Consider the following 23,740-nt stretch of genomic DNA (forward strand, 5'->3'; position numbering starts at 1 on the left):
ATGTTGAGTCCACAGTTTCCCTTCGTATGAAAAATAACTTGAACCTGGTGGGAAGTAAACTTAGAATACTTCCGGACCGTTAAGGGCTAAATTATTCTGTACACTCTACACAAATGCCTCGCGTATTTTAAAATAACTTTTCCCGATAGCAGATTCTATCGAATTAAAGTATCCGGAATAGAGCTCGCGTCACTTTTATACGAAACGCATTTTTGTTAATTTCAAGCGAATTTATCAAACATGATTGTGAGGGAATTGCAAAAATATTAAAGTTACATTCGGACATAATAAAGCAGGGTTTCGAGCTGTGCAAGTTGTATGAAATATTTTTTGAAAATATCACGATCTGTTAATTGTCAATTTATTAATGCTCCGCTGTAGCGGGGGGGGGGCTTCGATAAACAAACAACGGGGAGTTTACGAGACAATATATAAATTGCAATATGAATACGGAATCGAAATGAAACCTTGCATTGTTTGTCCCGTGAAAATATAAAAGTCGCGTTTACATATGCGGTATTGTCGGATTATCATGAGGTTAACCGTACGAAACGGGGACCATTGATAACATTTCGCCTGGCTAATGATGTAGGCACTCACGTTTGTTGCGAGATGTTATTTATACGGCAATACAATTGATTAAAATTTTAGTTTGCTTTGAAATACGTTCGCCGGCGGTTGCACAATGGAACGGCATTATACTACACGAACGAAAACCACCACGTGTCCACGTGGCCGAGTATTTTCGCGTATTTATGGTACCTTATATCGCGTTTCCTGTCGAGAAATAGCCAACTGAACCGTGTAATTCTATCGAAGGCCCTTTTAACTTAATCACATGCTGGCGTATGTCGCGAATTGCATATCACATAAGTCTCCATGTTATTTACAATTCATTCGCTACTGGTTACGCTGAAGTCTTACTTTTAAACATCTATATTTTCGCGAAAATTACTGATACGTATCTCCTACGTGGGAGTTAGCGCAAAACGTATTTTTCCGCAGTACAGGGGTTAAGGAACGAATTATGTTCCGCTGGAAGTATCAAATTTCATGTTACCCGTCGAACAGTTTCGATTATTTACTGAAAAACTGGTTTTAAACATCCATATTTTTCCGACGATTACTGACACGTATCTGACACGTGGAAGTTACCACAAGACGTATTTTTCTGCAGTACAGGGGTTAAGGAAACATGTTTTGATAAACAATTCCGATTAATTATTATCAAATTTATTTAGGCCAAATGCAGAAAAACCGAACATATTTAGTTTCTTTATTAGAAATTTTAAACTAAAGTAAAATACACAGTTAGGGTAAAGAGATTTTATGCGTTTGTGTCCTGTCCAGTTGTAACGTACAAAATCGACCATAATTTTTATACAATGTGTGCAGAGTATACCGTAGATTTCGCGAGAGCTACAGCTTCCGATTCTGAAATTGCTCTAGCCGGTATTTTCCAACCTTCATGGAAGTGATCGACCCCACGATCTCCTGATTTCTCTCGGTATGGTCACTTGAAAAATAAAGTTCATCAATAGGTGGTCGGTGGAGCGAACCTTTGAGATAGCAGAACGGATCTCTTTCCAATCGATTGCATTATTGCAACAGCTCTGAGGCATATTTCGATATTACGTATTAGGTATGGATTGCTTTTCACTTGTCGCGAGCCTGAACTTCGAACGATCAAACGACAATTCTGTTACTCGATAAAGCAGTTTTATGCATATCACTTTCTTCAACAAATCGAAAGGAACTCAACAATTCAATCAATCGTTCAATGCTGATGGCAATTTCATGCTTAAACTAAGTTATTCTTGGCAATATAGTTCATTCATTTTTTGAGAAAGAAGTTTATCAAGGTTCTTTTAGATAAAGCACAGTTATTAATAATGCTAGCAATAGGTTTTCGATAGGTACAGTGCTGATATCTTTCATTTACTATAATATATAATAAATGTTATTATCATGTATTGCAAGAAGAAAAATTTCCGGTTGTTCTACGTTAGTCTACGTACTTTTTGAGTTTGAAGGACTGTTCCAAGCGTACTTATGCTTTTCCTCGAATTTTCTACCTGTACGTGGGAAGAAAGGGGAAAAATATTTTTTTCTCTTGCTAATGAGAGTATATATAATATCAATAATTATATATTTATTTCATCTTCGTACATTATTTTATGTAAAGTATTGTATTAGAGTTTAATCCCTTTTCTAGCTGATACAGAAATTATTATATTGCTATGATATTATGTGGTTGACGAGATTTTAAATACAATTCTTGATTAAGACAATAAACTACAATTCTTCGGTATTTTAATGATTTCCGCGGCTCCTCAGCTGGAACTCTTAAGTGACGTGAATCATTGAAGCAACACGTCAACACGGCAGATCGTCTGAATAGACCCTAAATAAAACCTTGATACAGGTGTCACGCAAGAGGGTGCCAAGGATGGTTGTCTCTGGTTCATCAGCCCCGATTGGTCAACGTTAGGATACGCTAATGTGTGGGCGGATGCTGCTTCTCAGGTCTTCTATTCTCTCGGCATCGGATGCGGGTCGCTAATCACGCTCTCCAGCTACAACAATTTCAATAATAATTGTCACAGGTGAGATTCGACCGCCAATAATACCTATGAGTCAACTGTATGCCCCCAGTGGAGGGGATAGCCGACTAAGATCGCATAGCTCCGTTCGGCTTAGATGAAAACGTTACTGTAGATCCATGCAATATATTATTGTTGAACCTCTTTGTCATAGTTCCTTGCTGGAAAAAGAAAATTTGTGTTTATTCTATGCCTATGTATTCTGCAGTGGCTACGTGTCGAGAAATTAATTACTAACATATTCAGTGGATTCCGTTAGAACTCTTCATCACCGGTCTGACCCGATATTGTACCGCGAGGGGTTAAAAGGGTGAACGTTCGAAGAACTACCGTTAGCATAATCCTACAATTCCGAAAGCGTGTACACGGTAAAAACGGCCTCCGCGTCTGCAACTGCACTTTTTACTTCCGGCCAGGGAAGTAGTTGTCCGCCGGTCGCTGCAACATCGGCGTACCGTACATCGCGTACGAAAACACATCCGTAACGAGGGGATTCTACGGAACGAATTAACCATGCCGAGTTTCTAATGACGTAATTCCCCGCACAATGCTTAAGCTACAGCTTCCGCGTCGGTCGTGGGGGTGTGTGTATTTTCGACAGTGAGCGCGTGCACGCGATGCACACGGCGATGCACACGGCGATGCACACGGCCGAAAACCGTCCGATATTTCGTTTCGCGTTGGTGCGCGTCGTCGGTCGTAAGGTAAACCGGGTGAGTTTGGTCTTGATCCTCGCCCCGGTTTAAAGGAGCCTCGGCAGCGTTCACGTTCTCGAAATATTGCTGAAAGTCGTAATTAGCATTATTATTCGGCGGGGCTGAGGTCTCACCGTTCCGCGGCGATACAATTCGCCGCACGTTGCATCGCGCTTGTATAAATTATATCAGTGCCGGTGCAAGTCGAATGAACAAACGCCCCCGAGCATAATTCGTACGACCCGACCCGGCCCGCGTTCTGCCGCGCCGCGCCGGCTGGCTAACTTTTACTAGCGGCTATTAATTGTTCTTCCTCGTCACCTAACTGCGTCGACCGTTCCTCTTATCGCGGGGACGCGTTTTATATTTCCGAGAAGTACGTCTCACTCGGCGCTGGAAACACGCGACTGTTAACTACGACGTCGTTCGACGTCGCCGCGACGCCACGACGATGACGAGTGTCACGAAACCCGCGCTCCGATGCTTGCCGGAGTTTTATCGGCGATGCCCGTTTGCGAAATATTTATGCGAGGCTTAGCCAGCGACGTTCGGACGAACGCTCGCGGATCGAGACAGGACGTATTCTTTTTGCATAAAGATCCGCAGTCCGATGGTGACATATCAAATGTTTTATAAATACTAAAAATTGAATTCCGCCTCTTGCCGGGATCAGATACTGGCAGAAAAACACCGGAAGGATTAATGGGATTGGGTTTGGGAAATTTGGGTCGTCTGGGGTGCGCTCGAACGATATTGCGCTCCATAATTAATCTCATTGAATAGACTTTACTTCAATCCGCGGATGTGACAGACAATTTGAACGGCGCTGTGGAATAAAACGACTATAGGACATGTCCTATAGTATGATGAAAATGGGAACGGTAATTGAGGAAAAGTGAAAAGAAAAGATATTGAAAAGTAGATCGATTGACGCTAATCCCTCGCGATGACTGTCGCAAGAGGACGTGACGAGATGTGAGAACGTAGGGGTATCAATGAAACCGGCAAAAATGACCGATCGATTGCACCTATGCCCGACGTTCCAGTCCCCCTGTAAATGTCCGACATAATGTCAGCAATAAAAGTGTCCACGAGAAAAAATTCCTTTGTGGTTAGAGTCCCTATATCTTTGCCCAGCTGCCGCCACGTCTTTGCAATTCTTCCCCATTGTTAATGGTCCGATCATAGCCCGCTACTCGGAGGTATAGTCTGATACACAGGTGTTCGACTATACGGCAACTCTGCCCTGTCAGTCCGAACGATTCTGTTGACGTAGTATTCGCTTAGTTATAAAATCTCTTAGCTTAGAACTTTCGCACCAGCAGAAATATGCCCATTGGGCAACGCGGTTGCGGAGCGTTGCCCTTTAAAGCCATACTGTCCAGGCTTTACCCGCCAAGTAAAGCGGTCTTCGCCTAATCTACTTCCGTCGTCAAGGGAACCAAGTCGCTAAACATAAGGCCATCTAGCGCTACTCGCGTCGAATCCGACATTCGGACTTCCTTGTCCCTTATTACTATCATTGTCCTTTATCATCGACCAAGCATGCCCATAGCGTCGAAGATGTGCGCGTCTTCAGGGTATAGAATCGCGTTTGAGGATCCCGTAGCGGCCCACAAAAGTGTCTGCACTTGAGGAAGAGAAATTGCTGAATTTTAACTTGTCGATTTGTTGCGAACGCAATCAAATGTAATCAAATTACAACGCAACAAATACGATTAAGATACGACAAATCAGATTACAGGGGAGCAGATAAAATTACAAATTTTTATGCATTATTGCTACATCCGATGGAGTTCCAAGTCAACAAAATTCGACGGATCATTGTACGAAATTATTGATGGACGTCCGAAATGAAATCGAATAAGCTTCGACCCTGTGTACGAACACCGTTGGTATTCACTGTACATTCGGCTGCGGTTTTCTGTTATGGTTGCAAGGAGGTCGGGGTTTGCTTAATTTCAGGCCATTTGCTATGCATGCATCTGCGTGAATGATTGCTGCTCGGCAATAAGTAAAATAATTTAAACCAAGCGGTTTGTGAACGCTCCTCGAATTTCGCACTTCAGATCAGCCTGTGCGCAACGAATCTAATTAATATTTCGTTCGAATCGCGATTCTGCTCTCTGAACTGGTTCTCTACGCGGTGCGAGTGACAATTACTCGGTCACGAGCTGGCAAAGCAAAACTACAGAGAGAGAGAGAGAGAGAGAGAGAGAGAGAGAGAGAGAGAGAGAGAGAGAGAGAGAGAGAGAGAGAGAGAGAGAGAGAGTGTCGCCGAAAGGGAGAACGTTTTGCTGCCAGAAATACCGTTTAAATCTGGACCGGTTAAAAAGCGTAATTACACCGACTGATTCCTGCGAGGAAATACAATTTTTTGTCGAGCCTGATTTACTGGCGAAACTTCCCTTCTGAACGCTGTTAAGCCAAACCGCAACCTACTAAAACTTGCACCGCATACTTCGCAACGAAATTCACGCGTCAGTGAACTACTTAAGAATGTTATAGCCGAACTGCGAATTTCGTGCATTGCTGACAAGAATGGATATTGGAATTTTTCAAATTCTAAAATTAGGATTTTAAATTAGCAACATCAGAAGAGGACACTGTTGCTAAAGCAAAATATGAAATACACTATATATGTCCCAAATGCCTAGCCGATAAAAGTCCCAGAACTATTTCCACTGCCGCGAGCTTCGCTGTCCTTTTGTGGATGAAATTGCGTGGACCAAAGAATAGTATCTCCTCTCCGATACTTGTCCCTGTCCAGACCCGTGTTTCGGACATATATCGAGTAAACGCTGTAACACATTTCAAATTCCATTGTCCTCAGAGACGCAGTCGTGGTGACTTTCACGAACCTGCTCACCTCCGTTTTCGCCGGTTTCGCGATATTCTCCATCTTGGGATTCCTCGCCCACGAGATGCAGGTGCCGATGAAGGAGGTGGTCCAAAGCGGCGCAGGATTGGCTTTCGTCGCGTACCCCGAAGCCGTGGTGCGGATGCCGTTGCCGAATCTCTGGGCCGTTCTGTTCTTCTTAATGTTGTTCATTCTGGGCATCGGTAGCCAAGTAAGTACGCACGGTGCAGTGCAAAAATAACATCCCAACGTCCATTTCCTCGGCAAAACCTGACCCACCGGAACAATCAGCGCGTTGAATAAGTCGCTTGAAAATTTCTCGCGAGTATGACGAGCATTGGCGTGGCATTCGACGTGTTCAAATCACGCACGCAGCACGGAAAGCTGCAGCAGCCGCGTTCTCAAAGTAGAAGAAAGAGGAGGGGGCGAGTGTCGCGGTTCATGGTAGCTGACTATAGAGAAAGGTCTCCCGTAAGGAGCCACGACGGGACGGGAAAGGGCGTAGGCATACGGGGGCGACGTCGGGAAATAAAAGGCACGGGCATTTTGCTTGTTGTATAAACTTTTAAAGCACGCCGTTGTTCTTTGTACGGCGTTATTCCGCGCGAGAAAGAAGAGAGGAAGGCTTACGCAGGAAAAATTTCTCGTGCTACCGAACCGGCTGAGAAGGCGCCATTCAAGTGGCCCGTAGAACCGGAACGCCCGCGCCGGTTTGCCTGTATTCGTCAAAAGAGCTGCGGGCGAAAATGTGCTTGCAAGTAGCCAGACGATCGTTCCGTGTTACTTTTGCATCGCCTCTCGTCTCTTCGCCTCGAGGCTCGTATATCATGGAAAGAGTTATGGTTTGCCGTCCCACTGAAATCCACACCTTTCTTCCTCCTCCTCCTCCTCCTCCTCCTCCTCCTCCTTCTCTCCCATTCTCCTCCTCGTCTTTCCCTCTTTTTCCTTCGAACGAGGGAGCATGGAAAGGTAAACGAGCGGGGATAGAAACCCGCTCGAGAGAGAGGCGGTCGAAAGAAAAGGCAACGGATAAGAGCGGGACACGGCTGGCCACCGGGAAAAGGGGAGTCGAAAGAGCCTTTGTTTTTTACATGCTCCTCTGTCCTCCCTGCAGCCAGCACGTTGAAGGGTAATTAAGACGGACTGCGTCGAAAAAAAAAACAAAAAAAAATACAAGGGTGGCGCGGTACCCGGCCGAGGGGGTAGGCGTGTGGCGGGGGGAAGGGGTCCGGGGGTGTGCAACAAAAAAAAAATTGCAAAAAGGAGAAAGGGGTAACGAGAAACCCCGGGCGGGCGGGCTAGCATCGAATCCCGTAGTAACACGGTCGGGTCGTTACTTTTTACGATACACAGTTCGCAGGCGTGCAGGCGATAAACACCGCCATATTGGACCTGCGACCAGATTTACGAAAACACGAGAGCTACGTGGTGCTCGGGATATGCGTCACTTGCTGGCTCCTCGCTGTACCGATGGTGTTCGACGGCGGTATTTACCTGTTCACGCTGATGGACTGGAACACCGCTTCTTGGGCGATACTATTGATCGGTATCGCCGAGGTCGGCGTGCCGGCCTGGTGTTACGGCTGCAACAAATTCCTGCGTAACATTGCCGAAATGCAAATGCGGTTCGGCTGTTTGCTCCGCAGCTATTGGTGGCTCAGCTGGGTCGTGCTCGCGCCTATCACCTGTCTGGTAAGTGCATTGCGATCGCATCCACCTTGTCCGGAGTCTTAACGCGAGCTGCACCAGCAGCTTCAGCAGAAGCGGCAACGTGCAACGGGTCTGGACCACTTCTGCTGAATCGCGGCCTGTCGGAGAGCGTCGGCATCTTCCAACTGCCCGGAACTATGCCCCGAGTTATTCCCTGATAATTAACTCTCCCGCGAACAGCCAGTTTTACGAATGCTGGATACCATTGGGAACGCGTGTACGCGCGGAAGCTGCTAACGCGATTCAACCGGGAACGACGGGATGCCCTTTGTCGAAATAATGGAGAACCGACGGTCGAGAATGCCCGCGCACCGGGCTCGTACTTTGCACCTTCGACGGGCAAGTTATTTCTAATGAGGGGATCGTGGTTAGGCGAATAGGGATAGATTGAACGCTGTCGGAAATTGATTCAACATGCGTTGCGCTCTGATCCCTTTTTTAGAGTAACGAGATCGTTCCTTTTATACTCTAGGATAGTCTCCGTGTTGTTCTGATGATCTTCTGTAGCGACTGAAAATACTGCAGTAATATATACACAATATGTACACTTTAGATTGAACTGTTTACGGAGATGGATAATGAAATTTGGATATCGTCGGTTCGGATAGTCGAGGTTCTACCCAATTGTGTACTGAATAAGCAAATAAGCTTCGGATTATGTCGCAAATATGTTGGTAAAAGTTTCACACCAAGATAATTAGAAACGGAAAAGTATTCTCACAAATATCGTGCACATCTTTGCACCTTATATCGGGACATTACTGTGGTGGTTATAACTGGAGTGTGAATCTCTATTAAAAAGTTTTTCCATTTTATTGCCTAGTAATTTTTCTAAATTGAGAATGATAACAGTATTCTTGAATTTCTTTAATGATTTTACTGGTTTGCATATCACCTGCCCATATTTATCATGAATGCATAAAAATTCCCAGTCTGGCTGCAATAATTCAGTGATTGAGGAGGTCATATGTATAATACGAGAGCTATAGTTGTGTTACAAGATTTATGAACATGCTTCCTATGTCAAAATCGATAACACCGTCGTCTTCAAACCGTACATTTATAAAAATACACGTACAGTATCATTTTGTAACAAATGATCGACGAAATGATCGATTCAGGTGAATAGATATTCCTTGATACGTCGTATCAGATCTATTCACAATAATCTCGCATAATCGTTATTCTATTTATTCTACATTTTTCACTAATCTCGAAATGATACCTGCGTTCATTAATTTCAAATCACAGCAACTAAAGCATTATCGAACCCGTATTTGCTATAATTCTTCTTCGTTTTTAGTTTACGCGTATCTCGGCTTCAGTGCTTTCTTAGCAGTACTAAAACTCCACCGGAAGATCAACGAAACTTTTGTTTGGAACGCCTATTAAAATGATTCTTCTATCTAGCGGCAGTTACAAAGTTGAAACGTTCGCCACCCACGCAAGCGTCCGTGAGCAATTGATTCGATGGAAAAAAAAAAGAGAAACTTCATAGTATAATTACCCGAACGACTAGCTTAATTCTATAAGAACATTATAGGCACACATAAAGTAGAAGTCGTTAACTGAATTTTACTTTAAGTGCTCCGTAACATGATTGAATTTCAAACTACTTTTTCCCCGATACAAACTTTTAGAAAGGAAACTCACTGCCTGCATATAAAGGGGGAACAAAAAGAAAAAAAAAAAGAAAATATGTAATATACGTGTCGCACGCGAAGCTGTAACATAATCTGCAACAACAGCACGTTAAACGTTCCTCGAGTAAATTTTCGTAAGAATTTTTTCGTTTCGCACATAACGAGATAAAAAGTTAACTCAATTACGATCGACAGATTGCAAGGAAAATACTTTCGTTAGCATTTTCAAATGGGTTCTCGGAAAACACCGAACGCTATGATCGTCGATCATAAAAATTTTCCTTTCGCAAACGCCAAATCCGATTTCACTTTGGAGTCGGAACAGGATTATTATTAACGCTCGCATTTCTCGTTAACGCATCGCAATCAGAGAGATTCCTCAGCTCGCTCGTGCGGCCGTGTTCAAAGTATTCCATCGGCGGCCGTGCGAAATCGGTCGATCACAATTATATGTGTAATCAAGCCTTCCGACTGATTAAACAACCCCGTCCCCAGTGTTCTCCCGACGATTTCCCTCGAAGCCATTTTTACGGTGGCCGCCCCGCAGTTAAGACGACAATTCTTCCTCCTTCCGGAGTGTTTTCAGTGACGGCATTATCGCGGTTTCCCGGTCCACAGGTATTTAACGTGATGGTCGTATTCCACTATTGATTTTCTGTTTGTTTTAGACTCTTTATCCGGCTCCCGGTCCCTTTTTTTTCCTCTCCTCCTTTCCTGCATCTCGTTTAGTAAATGACCTCGCACTCGGCGCAGCCCTTCTCGCGTGCGGGGGTGTGTGTCTGCATTCGTGTGTCCCCGTGTGTGCGTGCGCGTACGTGTGAGGCCATTGAAAAAAATCGTACCCTAAATAATTATGTTCCATTGCGCGCACTTCACTCTTAACAAACGCAAATTTGTGGGAATCTGGATCACCGAGCAGGAGGGGGAGAACGGGGATACGGGGAACAGCGGCGGAGAGCCGAATAATGATCCTCACTCACGGTGCCTTTGCAATTTTCATCATTACGCCGAGTCTTGCCGGCAAAGATTTTCGATCCGTCGTTATCCAGCCTCTGGTAGTAACACTCTTACCGATCCTACCCGTCCACCCACTCGATCTCTGTCGTACGGACGAGGAGTCCGAAGAACTAGAACCCCGCTGGGTCAGCTTGATCGATCGACTATTTTATTAGGCGAGACGTTCTCGACACTGGTTACTTTGCAACGCTCACCGGGCAACCGCCTTCCGGTTATCTTTTGTCTTAATCCTTGAACGGTCAGGACGCTTTTGACGATTCCGCGGCAGTTATCGCTAGACGCATTCCAATCCTTGACCCTCAACACTGGCAAGAAAGGGATACTTTGTGCCCGTGTCAAATTTTTGCAGTTCCCTTATCAATCAGTACAGGACCAATCTCAGACCTTCCGTTTTGCCTTCGTCCTTCCGAGCTGTGGACGCTTTTGATTTCGGAGCAGCTAGATTTTAATCCTTCTAAATCTATTTTGATATTTTGATATTTTTTTTTACTAATCAGTGCCTAACCCAACCCTCCCGTTTCCCTTTCGTCTTAATCCTTGAGAGGCGTGGATGCTTCTGACGGGTTTAGGAACAGCCATGAATCCTTGATCTGATAATGAAATTATATCTTCATGACCTGTAGATTCATTGATTCTATGAAGTACGTATTACATTGGGTTGTAATACAAATGCGTTTGGTTATATTTAATATCATTTTCCATTTATTAGCAACGTACAATATTAAAATTAATCAATTATGCATTTGCAATGAGACATACATGCATTTGCAATGAGACACATCTAAACCCTTTTCATTGTTTTATCATGTCAATACACGAGTAGCTACTTCCAATTTGTTTTTAATACTAAACCTACCGAGCATTAAAACTTACAAGATCAAAATTATTTTTATTTTGCAGTTTTTTTGGATAGTGCAGTTTTAATATCTTCTGCAATAAATCCAAGAGTAAAGATCTATCTCTGCAGGATACACGCACATGTATGTATAGGGTGTTACGGAAATGATAACACTGTCTGGTACACGGATGTTTTCGGCTACGGCTGGCACCATGTCCGACTATTACTCACTGTTCTACTTATAGTCGGCATCTCTCATGGTACTGTAACACGATCGAAATTACTATAACGTCTGCTGAGTTATGTAGCGTATGCAGCGCATCTAGATAGCGACGTGGGCAATCGAGAAACGTGGAATAAAATTTTAGAAGAATTTAAACGATCGCTAAACCCTAGAATATCCTGTTTTCAAGAACGTTGATATCAAATATGTATTCGATGCTTGAATTATTCAATAGAGTTCCACTAGAAGCGTAATGTCTCAAAAATAGTGCAGTTTTCCAGAATTATTATTTTAGGCTTCTCAAAAATTACAGTCCATCCTGTAGACATTAACGGAAAGTGTCGGCAATTTATAGATACTTTTGTCCGATCGTGTTCATGCGTCTATTGTTTCCTGGAACATTGTCGTTTCAACTGGCAACGAAACTCATGAATACAGTTTTATTTTTCTATGTAAAATCACTCTTCTGCGAGTTGTGTCGCCGTTTTAGCGACACTCAGTATATTTCCATTTTATTTCTTGCGGGTTGCAGATGACATATAAAAGCGCATAATGCATGCTTGCGCCGTTTTTTCATATCTTGGTGATACGGCTCACGTTCAACCAGGGACAGTGTGAAAAAATAGCAAATCTCTTTTCGCTGGTTGTCTCAGTATTAAATTTCTTTTGACAACGACGCTTTCTTTCGAGAAATTAAATCACGCCAACCGCAAACATGCTCTTTGACGAAAAAAGCTGAAAAATCATTTATTCAACATAAGAATAAGACCCATTGCTACTTCATGTATTCGTTCCGATTTTTTAAATTATTTTCATAGTACACTTTTCTTCTTGTAGAATATCGACAACTTCAGTAGTAAGAAATACATAAACATTTTTTATTTTCTAATTTAAAATAGTAAGGTAATGAAATTAATAATGGTAATTTTTAGAAGGAGAAGAGATGGATTTTATTTTCTGCTGGTTTAGTTTATTTAGACCAGATATTTTGGACAATGCTTGAGTGTTATAATTCTGTTTTATTTCTGTCATCACAATTGCAAATGCGAAACTGCATCGACGCGCGTATCCTTTGTGTTCATGCGTGCTTGGAATGACACTCGCTCGAGGGGATGATCGCTTTAATGAGGCACAACTGCTCCTCCATTCTTTTCACTTTCCTACGTTTTTCTAGAGGGTGCGTCACATCGCTTTATTGCCCGAAATATTTTTTCTGTCAGCAGTTAGCAACAATATTTCGTTCAATCGTTCTTCTAACACTCCGTAAACACGCTTCATAAGTTAAAATTCACAAATTTAAAAATATCAGCAATTTATTTCGGATAATCACTGTTCTGTCCATTTTATTAAATACTTTGATTTTACGGGTACGGTCCTTTGTGAATTTTTCTGGAAAGATTTCGCAAAATCTTCAGTGTAACCTGACGAAGAAAATTCTTGTTAATTAATCGCTTCTTTAATGTTGTCTCAGGGTGTCTTTAATTATCTTTTCCCAGCGTTCTTCGGAAGTTTCGTGAAAGTACAGAAAGTTTTTTAAGCAATCATGAAATACAGAATAAAAACTGTACAGGTATAGGTTATGTAAAGAAGATTCATTTCGCAGCATAGAAGCGAAAATATAATTAGAACTTCCTTCAAGCTCTAAATTGAACTTTCCTGTCCAATTTATTCGAGAAACTTTTAATCGACTGCTATTGGTTAAATTCGTGCTTGATTTGTTTAAATATTTTCCATGAAGTGACCTTCTCTATGCACAGCATCTCACACAATTTATATCTTTTCTTTAATATTCATCATGCTTTAAAAATGCAGATTTTCTGCGTTTACGGCAAAAATTACTAACCGAAACTTAAAACAGTGCACGCGTGGCAAGAATTTGAAAGTATAGTTACATCATTGTCAACCTATCGAGCATAGAATGTTAATCGACATTTCAAAATTGCTGGGTCATTATAAAGTTAATCGACATCCGATAGGTAAATCGTCAATATAAAACCGGCGAATACATGGCATAGAAGTTAGACAAATTAATTTCTCCGAACGTGTCATTCAACCTTCTCGAAAATTGTCACTGGTATGTACGCGCGTGACAGGCACGGGCCATCAATCTTATAAACATTAACTTGTTTACGTCTGGGTTCACGCGACAGTGGTCAAATAATAACTATGAAAAAACAGAGCATACAGCTCGACTGGTAATGTCTTTTCCATTCGCGGTTCTTTTTATTCTTCCCGCGAAAGGGGACGTTGCTCAAACCCCTGTCACGTTCCACTTTAGCGATCACGAGTCGCACCGAAATAAATGATCGCGTCAGTCAATCGGCCGGTCAACTCATTCTCTCTTCCATTACGATCCGCGTCTGTCGGCCGCGGACTGATTTTAAAACAACTGATCTGATCGATAACATAATTTCTGTCTATCCCTCTCCCCCTCCCGCCGCACACGAATCGAATTGATCGCCGGGAAAAGAATGCGACCCGCTCGATCACGTTCTGCTTTTTTTTTCCCCTCCCGTGGCCAGAAAAATAACGGAAACCACCGAGCTTTGTTTCACGACCAATCGAGCGTGATCTCCGTTGAGTTATCACCGCTCGCCCTCTGATAAGTTTCCGCGCGCATGTTGCGGAAACCGTCATCGGTCATCCAATTTTCATAAACAATCTAACCGGGGAATTTTCGAACGCGTTTCAATTGCTCGAATTTACGCTGTGCTTCCTTTTTATTATTTTTTAAAGACTTTACCGTAAAAGCGTGCACGACGCTACGTACCTCGATTATGAGAACTGATAAACGAGTATTTGTCATTTGACGACGTTGCAATATCATGTGCTTTCTCCTATTACCTTTTTTTTTTATAGTTTTACCATAAAACTGTACAGTGTACATGTTACTGCAGAGCGTTTTACAGTAGAACTGGTGAAACAGTGTTTCCCGCTTAAAGTCGTAAAAATATCGATGATAAAGTATTTTGTAATAAAGTGTTTCTTTTTTCTACATATTTTTTAACGCAAATTGACACGAGGGACGAGGGTGTTAGGCTTCCTTTTAATTTAGCACAATCACGAGGAATCCTGCTGACAGGAAAAAATCCTATTCCGAAAATAAAGTGATCAACTAGCTATACTTTAGGATCGCACTTCTTTACTTCGTTTAAAATTCACCCACGCTTATCAAGAATCCCTGACGGTACACAATTATTTCGTTACTCAAAAAAGGACATCGAGAAGCAGCGTGTACATATATTCGTCATTTATCGTGAATACATATATTGCTGCAATGTATAACACTATTAGATTTTCCATATTTTAAGGAAGTCTCGTCAGAAAAGGGTTCGAAGGTGCAACAGAAGGAATCCGCGTTCCCCAGGGACGCGACGCTGTTTACGAGTCACGACGAGTCATTTCGATTGTTTTCACCCGGTCTGTATTGAAACGGGCGATCCGTCGAAAGAGCCAAAAAATTTTTCATTCCGGCGCAAGCTCGTGCCACTTGAGCCGCGATCACGCTCTGGGGAAAACGCGATGGCGTTTCTTTCTCGAGCTGAAAAATATCGAATTCCTAATTGGCCGGTGTACCGAAAGATCAGTGCTCTCCGGAGGCGTTCGCGGACGAAATAACAGACAGCCTTTTTTCTTCCTCTCCTTTTCTTTTTTTTTTCATTTATTTATTTTCCTCCGCAGGGGGTGTTCGTGTATCAAATATGTACGTACCAGTTGGGTTATTATGGCACGTACATATTCCCTGACTGGGCGAACGCGATTGGAATACTGATCGGGCTGTCGACCCTCGCCCCGATGCCGTTCTTTTTCATCCGACGGCTGTGGAAAGGACCGGTAAGTTTGTCACGGGAGTAGGGGAGGGGGAGGAGCGGGGCAATAATGACACCGCTAAATCTCCGTGAATTACTATCGTTACGTAGAATAAGCGCATTAATTCGGACCGAACGATTACCGGCAATTGCGCGCCATCAAATCATGGAGTTTATGGGAGAGGCGGCGGGATACAAGCTGAATCGAAATATCAGTTGGAATAATGCTCGACAAACTAGAGATTATTATGCAAATCGCTCTCTCTCTCTCTCTCTCTGTTTTTGCAACATGCTTAGCGATTCTAACGGCCCCGTCGTCGTCTACTCTTCAAACTTTGCGTTTCCCATGGCGATCGAGCTTTGGGCTGCGATTACGTTCCGCATGCGTTTCTTCCTTCACGAAAGGACAATCATATCAAGCCGAGATTATGTAGATTGTGTTTATTTATTTTGCAGAAACACATGAAAATATGGCTATTTACGGACACTCTTCATTTAACACGATTTGCAGAAAATTTTGTTGACACTCACCATTTTGTCGTAGCATAATATTACGATAAAAATTAATTTTGTACCCCTCCGCACGGAACGTTATTTCGTCAGGAAACGCATTGTAACCGCAATCCAAAGCTGTCTCAAGACAGAACATAAAATCTGCGCCAGTTGAATGGCTCTGGTTTTTTTGCACGCGCAGTAAAGAGACCATTCGGTATTAACTGCTCGACATTTTACGTTTGTCTGGATGTCCCGAACCTGTCGTGAATTCTGCATTCGCGCGTTTATGCGACGCTATAACCTTTCAAGATGAAGATCGCGCGGTGCTGTATGCACGGCGATAGCGTAGTAATTAAACGATGCATAGGTTCTTGGGGGATCCATCTACTTAAGCGAGCTCCGGAGTGTGCGAGTCTCATTTGACTTGACAGGGGCTGGCCCGATCTCCACTTATACCGCGACCTAATCTCAAGTTTAAAGTGGCCGTAGTCGTAGGAGTGCGCCAAGTTTTACGTCTTCGGCTACAGATTGTCGGGACGCCATTTTTATCTGTATCTCCTTTTACGTTTCGTTCGCTTTCGAGAGATTTTCTACAGAAATATTTAGACAAACCGATCGAACGAAAAAAGATTAACAGTAAGTGAAATGTATTAAATATTGGACTGATTAATTGGTATTAGTGTGCCATGTTAGCGGAGTGATTTAATACTTGTCATAATTAATCATAAGTATAAGTGTGGACGTTTCATTGGTATAGTGTGAGTATAAGAGAATCAACATGTGTGTTTTCAATTTAAATTAGAAATATTAAATAGCATTCTGGATAAACACGATTTTAAATATATTAAGAATGGAAGGGTCTAAAAGTCCTCCGAGACACTTTTTGAATAGCCTATAAACAGCGGTGTTAAAATCAGGATCAGGACTCGAGCGGCACACCGTCCATTGTTCTCAAGTTACGTTTTCTAGCGGTGGAATAAAGCCATTGAAATTTTGATGCAAGAAATATGCAAACCGGTCGCGGCCGTGCAAAGTTTCCTTATATCTCGGTAATATTTCAATGTTCGACGAATTGCAAATTTTTTAAAAGCCGCACGGTGTCCAGCGTGGTGGTTCGCTGCGGGCGGTGGGGCAACGCTTTAAAAGTTGCCCCCGTTTGCCGTAAAATCCCCGCGAACTTCGAACGTCTTAATACAAGTTTTTCCACGGGTACGTAGGTAATCGTACTTTGAAACGAAAAGTTTCGTCCGCGCTCCATCGTTCGGATCGAACCTATTTCCGCCGTAGTTTCTGCCCCCTTCTTGACCACTTCCGCTTTGTGTTACCCGATAAATTTACTATTACTCTTATCTCTTTCTCTCTCCCTCTCTCCCTCTCCCAGTTCCACAGTTCGAGAACTACTTGTGCGGTTCGCGGAGATATGACCCGCCGAACGAAATGGGAGACAACCGCGCCGTGAAGAAAAGTACACCGGCAAACCACTTGCTTTTCGAAACGACAATCCTTTTGTGCTGATATTAACACTACGTTTACGAACCACTATTCTACGGTGCTTTATAAAAATAACAAGAATCCAGATTTTTAGTCAATTTAAAAATAATATACACTGTCTACTCGATACTTGTCCAAAACGCGGGTCTGACCAGGGACAATTATCGGCTAGAAGATTCTATTCATTGATACACTGCCGAACGTAGAAATGGAAAATCGTGAAAAAAATTTGGACTCATTTACAGCCTCTAGTTTTGTAATGGAAAAATCGATTTTTTTTTTAAATTCTAGACCAGACGACTCCATTAACTTTATTAACTCGATTTCGCGCGAATTTTTATTCCTTTGCTGACCTGCGATGACCTCGACGTTTAATTTTATCACGATCTGCTACACGTTTTAACGATTTATTCAATATTTGCCTGTGATTGTATGTACCGCAGTGTAGAAATATATTATTAATTCGTTCGCTGGCGGCATTTATATCGAGAGCCGTTCCAAAAGTTACAATGTTTTATTAAACGCGGCGCGTTCTAGTCGGGAAATATTTGACCGAGCGGAGTCATTAACTTCTGGAATATCGTGCTGTGTTCGGTGACCTTAAATAATGGCGATCGTAAAATTAATTTGACCTTGTTTGTACGAAATACGTGTCCAAAAAATATTAAAAGTTACAGCTGCATAGTATTGCATATTACGAAATTTTTAACTGTAGTACCCTATATAGTAGACGTTATTTTACTTTTATATCGCGTGTGCTGTATATTTATAATTTTGTTAATTGTACATCAATATGAAGTCGTCACTCCGCGCTGGTAGGGAATATGTGTCGATGCTTTATGGATTTCGCAAATGTTTCATTAAATCAACATATTGAAATGTGTATTTAACCATATTGGTTTAATACTGGTTTTATAATAAGAGATTGACAACTCTTAACGAGTGTATTAACACACAACTGTTATGTAAATTCACAGTGATCCGATATGTGTGAGCAAACATAATTTGGCAATTGCTTCTACATTATTGTATTAAATTTTGTAACAGTAGCTATAACCTGTTAGCCTGTGAAAGTTTTGCGCTTTAAATATTGTTTTAACGCTTCGGTCCAGTGTCTATTAATAGTTAAACGAAAATACAGCCTGACATATTTAAAACTTTCGCCGGCGCGGGCAAAAGATAATTTGAAAAATGCTAATAACGTCCCCGAAACGACAAAATAATTTCATAAAGGGGCCCGACCTCATTCATCAACTTTTCCCTTTTTTTCCGCCGGTGTTAATAGTTTAAAAGTTTCGCACCAACTACGAACTCGATTACCCAATTCCAGCCGATCAAAATTTTCTTTACTTAAAATTCTTCGTAAACTCGTTTCCGTCGAAACGTTCGCTGTCGCATAATAAATTCGCGAGACCGGTGGTCCGAAATGGCGGTTCTGTTCTGAAACCTTGGAAAAATCAATTTTTATTTCTTCGCGATTTCTTCGAACACGCGTTTGCAAAAATATGTTTACAAATGGATTCGTTTCCTACAAATAGTGCAATCATAAGCCTGAATGTACTGATTTCTCTATATATGTCGCCAAGGCTTGGATGATAAACGTCGTGGAATTATCCCCACTACCGTGGGGTATACTCAGTGAGGGACCGCGAAACTCGAGAGGCCTCGGAAAACATAACACGGCTCGGGTATGTCTCCTGGACGATACACGACGCGTGTTGTTGACATATATCGAGAATTCACTGTATCGGGTATTTAGTGTTGAAATAATTCTTGAATCCACTGGATCAACTTGTCCCCCTTCAGAGAATATTATAGAATTATAACTCTTACAATTTTAAGTATTTTGACTCCAAAAAATTCTGTTGCAAAACCTCGACGCAAAACAGTCGTCCGATTTCGTTAGAAAAACTTGTACGGCCGAGAAAATGACGGTCTCGATTAGAAGAGCCCCTCAATTCGACAAGTATTTCCACCCAGTTTCCGCGGCGATGCAAACGGCCGAGTTATCTGTTCTCGTCATCGAGCCAGTTTGTTTATGTCAGAATCGGTTCGACTTCCGCGCTATTGCGGATTAACGGCACCAAGATTTATAGAGTCCAGCCATAGCGGGCATTTATAAGGCGGACCAGACACTTCATGAATTATTCCGTGATCGTGGACCATTTAAGGCTCGGTTCCGTTTCAGAATCCGAATGCTTCCGATATTCTCATTGGCGATCGCAAATCATTTGCGTGCACCGTTCCACCGTGCCGGCGAAATCCATGGAATCTTTCATCGAGTTGACGATCTGCCAGAGGCCGATTCAAACGACGAGTCTGGAAAGTTCAGGCCGAATTGTTTGAACGGTCTCCGGGACGGTCGGTTGTTCTACGAATTTGACTTTTCGCATTTAATTGTCCGCAGAGGGACTGGAGTCTGTTTCGACCGATGAAGACGTGGGGACCGGCCATGGAAAAAACCGGCGGTGACGACACACCTTCAACGGCGTCCATCAAGACGGTGGAGATCTCCAAAAACCAACCTAACGTATCCGATGCCCTTTAACTTGGCCCCCACACTTTGCGCAACATTCTAGTCATCTCGTTTCGAACGTTGATCGCAATTTCTTAAATTGGTGGGAAAATAATTGCGGTTGCTTGAGCTGTTACTTTGAACAATACAAAATCAATACAAAATCCGTGAAAGCATTTCTAGTTGCTCGGAGAGAATCATTTTGTTGGAATATTTTGGGAAACTAATTTAATGAAAGATGTTTTTATAGATGCATTTACGGGGGTAGAAAATAAACAGAATTTTATTTCTTTGATGTTGACTCAGAAGCCGCTTCTTTGATGTCGAGCATATCAAGTCTTCGTGTGTGTGCGTGTAAGTGATCGAAAAGTTTTCAATTTCAAAGAATTCATTACAGTTTCTATGTTCGAAATCACACGTCAAAGTCGTACATAGATTTTCCTAGTAGTAAATATTACTGCAAGAATTAAAATTCACACTTGCACTTTAAATTCTTAATATCATTTCATGTGTCACTAAAATACTTCTGGCTTGATAAGTTTCTTAGTTTCTTTACTTTGTGCAAACTCTTTTATCAAATTCGTAAAATAATCAGTCGAATGATATTTAATGAATTTATGATCTTGACGAATGCCATCTTAAAGTCAACAGACCGAGTTTAGTCGACCTTTTGTAATCGTTTGATCTTTAAAGAATGGATTCTGTAACAATGCATTTCCTTTGAATATTGTGGCCGTGGCTTACACTCTTCCGCTACTTTATGCGCATATACGGTTCGTTCAAACTAGCTCGAGGAACAATTAAGAGTTCGTACACGTTAAAAGACAGCCTGGAAGTTTTAAAGATGTTAGCTGCGCCGCCGCGCCAAAACGAAGAGCTACAGTGCGCCGTTAACAACTCAGTTTATTCCATATTTTCCAATAGCTGTGCTAAAAACCGCCAACTCCTCTTTCATTCTAACTTTTAAATTAAATCGTAAACAAGTTCTGCGTAGTTGAATTCTATTCCGTTTTTCAAGTAATATTAATAATGAAAAACGGTCAACAGTGCGGGCCACGAGTCGATTACTTGGCGAACATTGATTTAAAACAGAGAATGTGGGTGAAAAATCGTACCATTTTTTCACGATTCATTTATGCTTTAATATCCCAACGAGTGCTGTCAGTATTAGCAGTATTAACGGAGCTATAGAAAAGGTTTTTATTAATTCGCTTTAATTTCAAAAATATTCAATTAAATAAAAATTGAATTAAATATTCAATTCCGTGAGAACGAAGTAAAACGTTAATACAAATATTAGAACAAATTATAATTGTGTTTAAATATTGCATCGTTATGCTTGCATTAAGTTAAGTTGGTTAACAATTTTAAAAGTTCAAGATCTGAAAGAATTTTTGTTCAGTGTCTATTATATTGGAAAGAGGAGAATAATTTTTCAGTTATCGTTTGCAATTATTCCTGTTTTAGCAGACGGTTGTGTTCTAAAGAAATATGAGAGCAAATAAAATTTCGCGAAGCGATTATACGGGTTTCTTTGAACTATAAAGCATTTACCTGAACCAATTTTCCCTAAAATCAATATTTACGGAGCAGCCGGGGTGGTTTCAATTCCGTGGTTGCACCCTAAGCATCGTTTCGAGGAACATTATAGGATCTCCTCAATTTGTCGCGCCTTTGATTCGCAATCCTAATGTGTTTTAGAACTACTCGCCAAGTCATTCAGACCCAGTGTCATCTAAACTTTAATGAAAACCAAATACGTGACCGGAATTCGCTGGATAATTCGATTGCTGCGACTAATACGGTTGCGTGAAATACAATATTTTAAGAAACAAAATTATAACTTTAACCGCGAAGCTGAACGAAGTACAAATGCACATTTATAAATATCGTGTTTTTAAGTGAATACAGCCAATGAAAATAATATATATAATCTACAATATATAAGAATTTTTCGAAAACTGCAACGTATGTAAACATTTGGATATTTATAAACTTAAAAATGAATTTATTCATTCGTGTCAAAGGAGAATCATCAAATCATGTGAGGTGTGAATTACTATGAGGAAAATAATTTTTTTAATCTTCTTCGTGTCCGTTAGTATTGAATGTGTTTCGAGCATAAATCTCGCGCGTATTACCTGTTAAACACAATTACACGTGCGAAGATAATCGTGTCGAGCGGCAATTATCTAGCTCCCGGTTTCACGTATGAAATCTTCCATTTGTAATATCGATTTCAAGAAGAATTAACGCGAACATGCAGACTGCGTCTAATGGGAGGCAGCTTTAAAGCGATTTAACGCCTGTTAGAAAGTTAAGTCGATTTAACGGCAGAATTGTTGGCGACGATATTGTCAGGAGAAGCGTAGATTGCCTTCTTGCTGCCTTATTCCGTTTACCGCAGCGTTATTCCGTGTTCAAATTGCGGTGCTCTGCTTCCTCGAACGTTTTACTGATAGAGGATTCTCTGGCGTTATTAACGAAATACCTATAATGAAAATTCGAGACGGTATCCTTACATTAATATTAAAAATATTAATTCAAAAATCAACAGTAGCGTCTCCGAATTTTCACTTCGTCCACGAGAATCCATTAACAAACCACTGAAACTGTTCAGTTACTTAAATTCAATTATCTCTTCACGGTTCAATTATTCATTCATTGTTCAATTATTTAACTTCAATTATTCATTCACCGTTCCATTATTTAAATTCGATTACTTCAATATCGCAAGGGAAGCTTTAGATAGTCTCATGGTTTAGAATTTCCAATATGGCCGTCCTCTTCTCTTAAGCGAAATTCTACTTACACGTGCATGTAACAGTGTTGAAAATAGCCACGGAGCTTGTGGAATTTTAAGCATCGTTAAACATTAAATTATATTAAATATTGGGGATATATATTTTTGATATTCTGTTAATAAACATTGTTTTGTATCTATTTGCTTTGCGTTTCTCTTTTATCCTTAACAACGAACCTACCATCGCTGATCAAACAAAAGGCTTTGTATATTTTATCCCACCGTTATTAAAATTGCAGAGATCTTTTCATGGGAAATGGTAGAATAAATGTTTTAATCAAGCGTTGATTAATTGTAAGAATAATTATGTTAATAATTCCATTAATACAATATTTAATGTATTTAATATGTAATATTTGTATTGAGTCGGAAAATGGAAAGATGATAAAAGTTGATTTAATATATACATTAAATAATTACGAACACGTTGTCGAACGGTTCTTTTAAGGGTTGAAGAAAGCAATGTTTTCAGTTTAGTTTCCTTGTCCGGAGTAGTCTAGAGCAAAAGGACGGGAGTGGCTGTCGCGTAATTTAGAGGACACAGGAAATACAGGTGATCGGTCGAGAAACGTGAAAAGATGGTTCCTCGGCTGGGTTCAGATCGATTGTGTGCAAGATTTATGATGAAGAATGGGCCAAATTTCAGATCGTATGTTCGCTCGTCTGGTCATTGTCACCGCTAAATTCTGCAGGAGACACTGTCTGGCGGTCTTAAAGAAGAAAGTGAAAAGTGGAAGTGTTAAAAAACGGAGGAAGTGGCGCAGCCAATCTTATGATACCCACCTTTGCGTCCTCTACAGGTCGTAAATCTTGCACACACGCAACTGAAACCTCACGCCAACTGACCATTCACCGGTGCACAATTCTTTCCCTTATCTTTTATGCTTACTTTGAATGCAATTTTTAATTCCTTTGTGTTCCAGGGGAATAGTGATACACCGTGCGCAATCAAGGCTATTAATCACTCTGTAACATAGATATTTGGTAAAACTTTTATCAGCATTTAGTAATTCTGGTGTTATATATTATTTTCACCCA

At 41.4% G+C, this 23,740-nt stretch overlaps 1 protein-coding gene across 2 annotated transcripts in view; it reads left to right on the forward strand.

Moving 5' to 3' along the window:
* Positions 1-21,422, forward strand: part of LOC143357955 (sodium- and chloride-dependent glycine transporter 1) — a 33,293-nt gene extending 11,871 nt beyond the window's left edge. The window contains exons 6-10 of one of the 2 annotated variants that reach the window (XM_076794694.1): positions 2,426-2,606; positions 6,132-6,369; positions 7,512-7,850; positions 15,271-15,423; positions 19,792-21,422. In XM_076794694.1, coding sequence (XP_076650809.1) covers positions 2,426-2,606; positions 6,132-6,369; positions 7,512-7,850; positions 15,271-15,423; positions 19,792-19,932 — 1,052 coding nt within the window. In that variant the 3' untranslated portion in view covers positions 19,933-21,422. The remainder of the gene's footprint in view (positions 1-2,425; positions 2,607-6,131; positions 6,370-7,511; positions 7,851-15,270; positions 15,424-19,791) is intronic. The other variant, XM_076794695.1, reaches the window with a different exon arrangement.
* Positions 21,423-23,740: the final 2,318 nt, after the last annotated feature.

The sequence above is a fragment of the Halictus rubicundus genome, chromosome 10 (genome assembly GCF_050948215.1).
Source record: "Halictus rubicundus isolate RS-2024b chromosome 10, iyHalRubi1_principal, whole genome shotgun sequence".
In the NCBI taxonomy this organism is placed as follows: domain Eukaryota; kingdom Metazoa; phylum Arthropoda; class Insecta; order Hymenoptera; family Halictidae; genus Halictus; species Halictus rubicundus.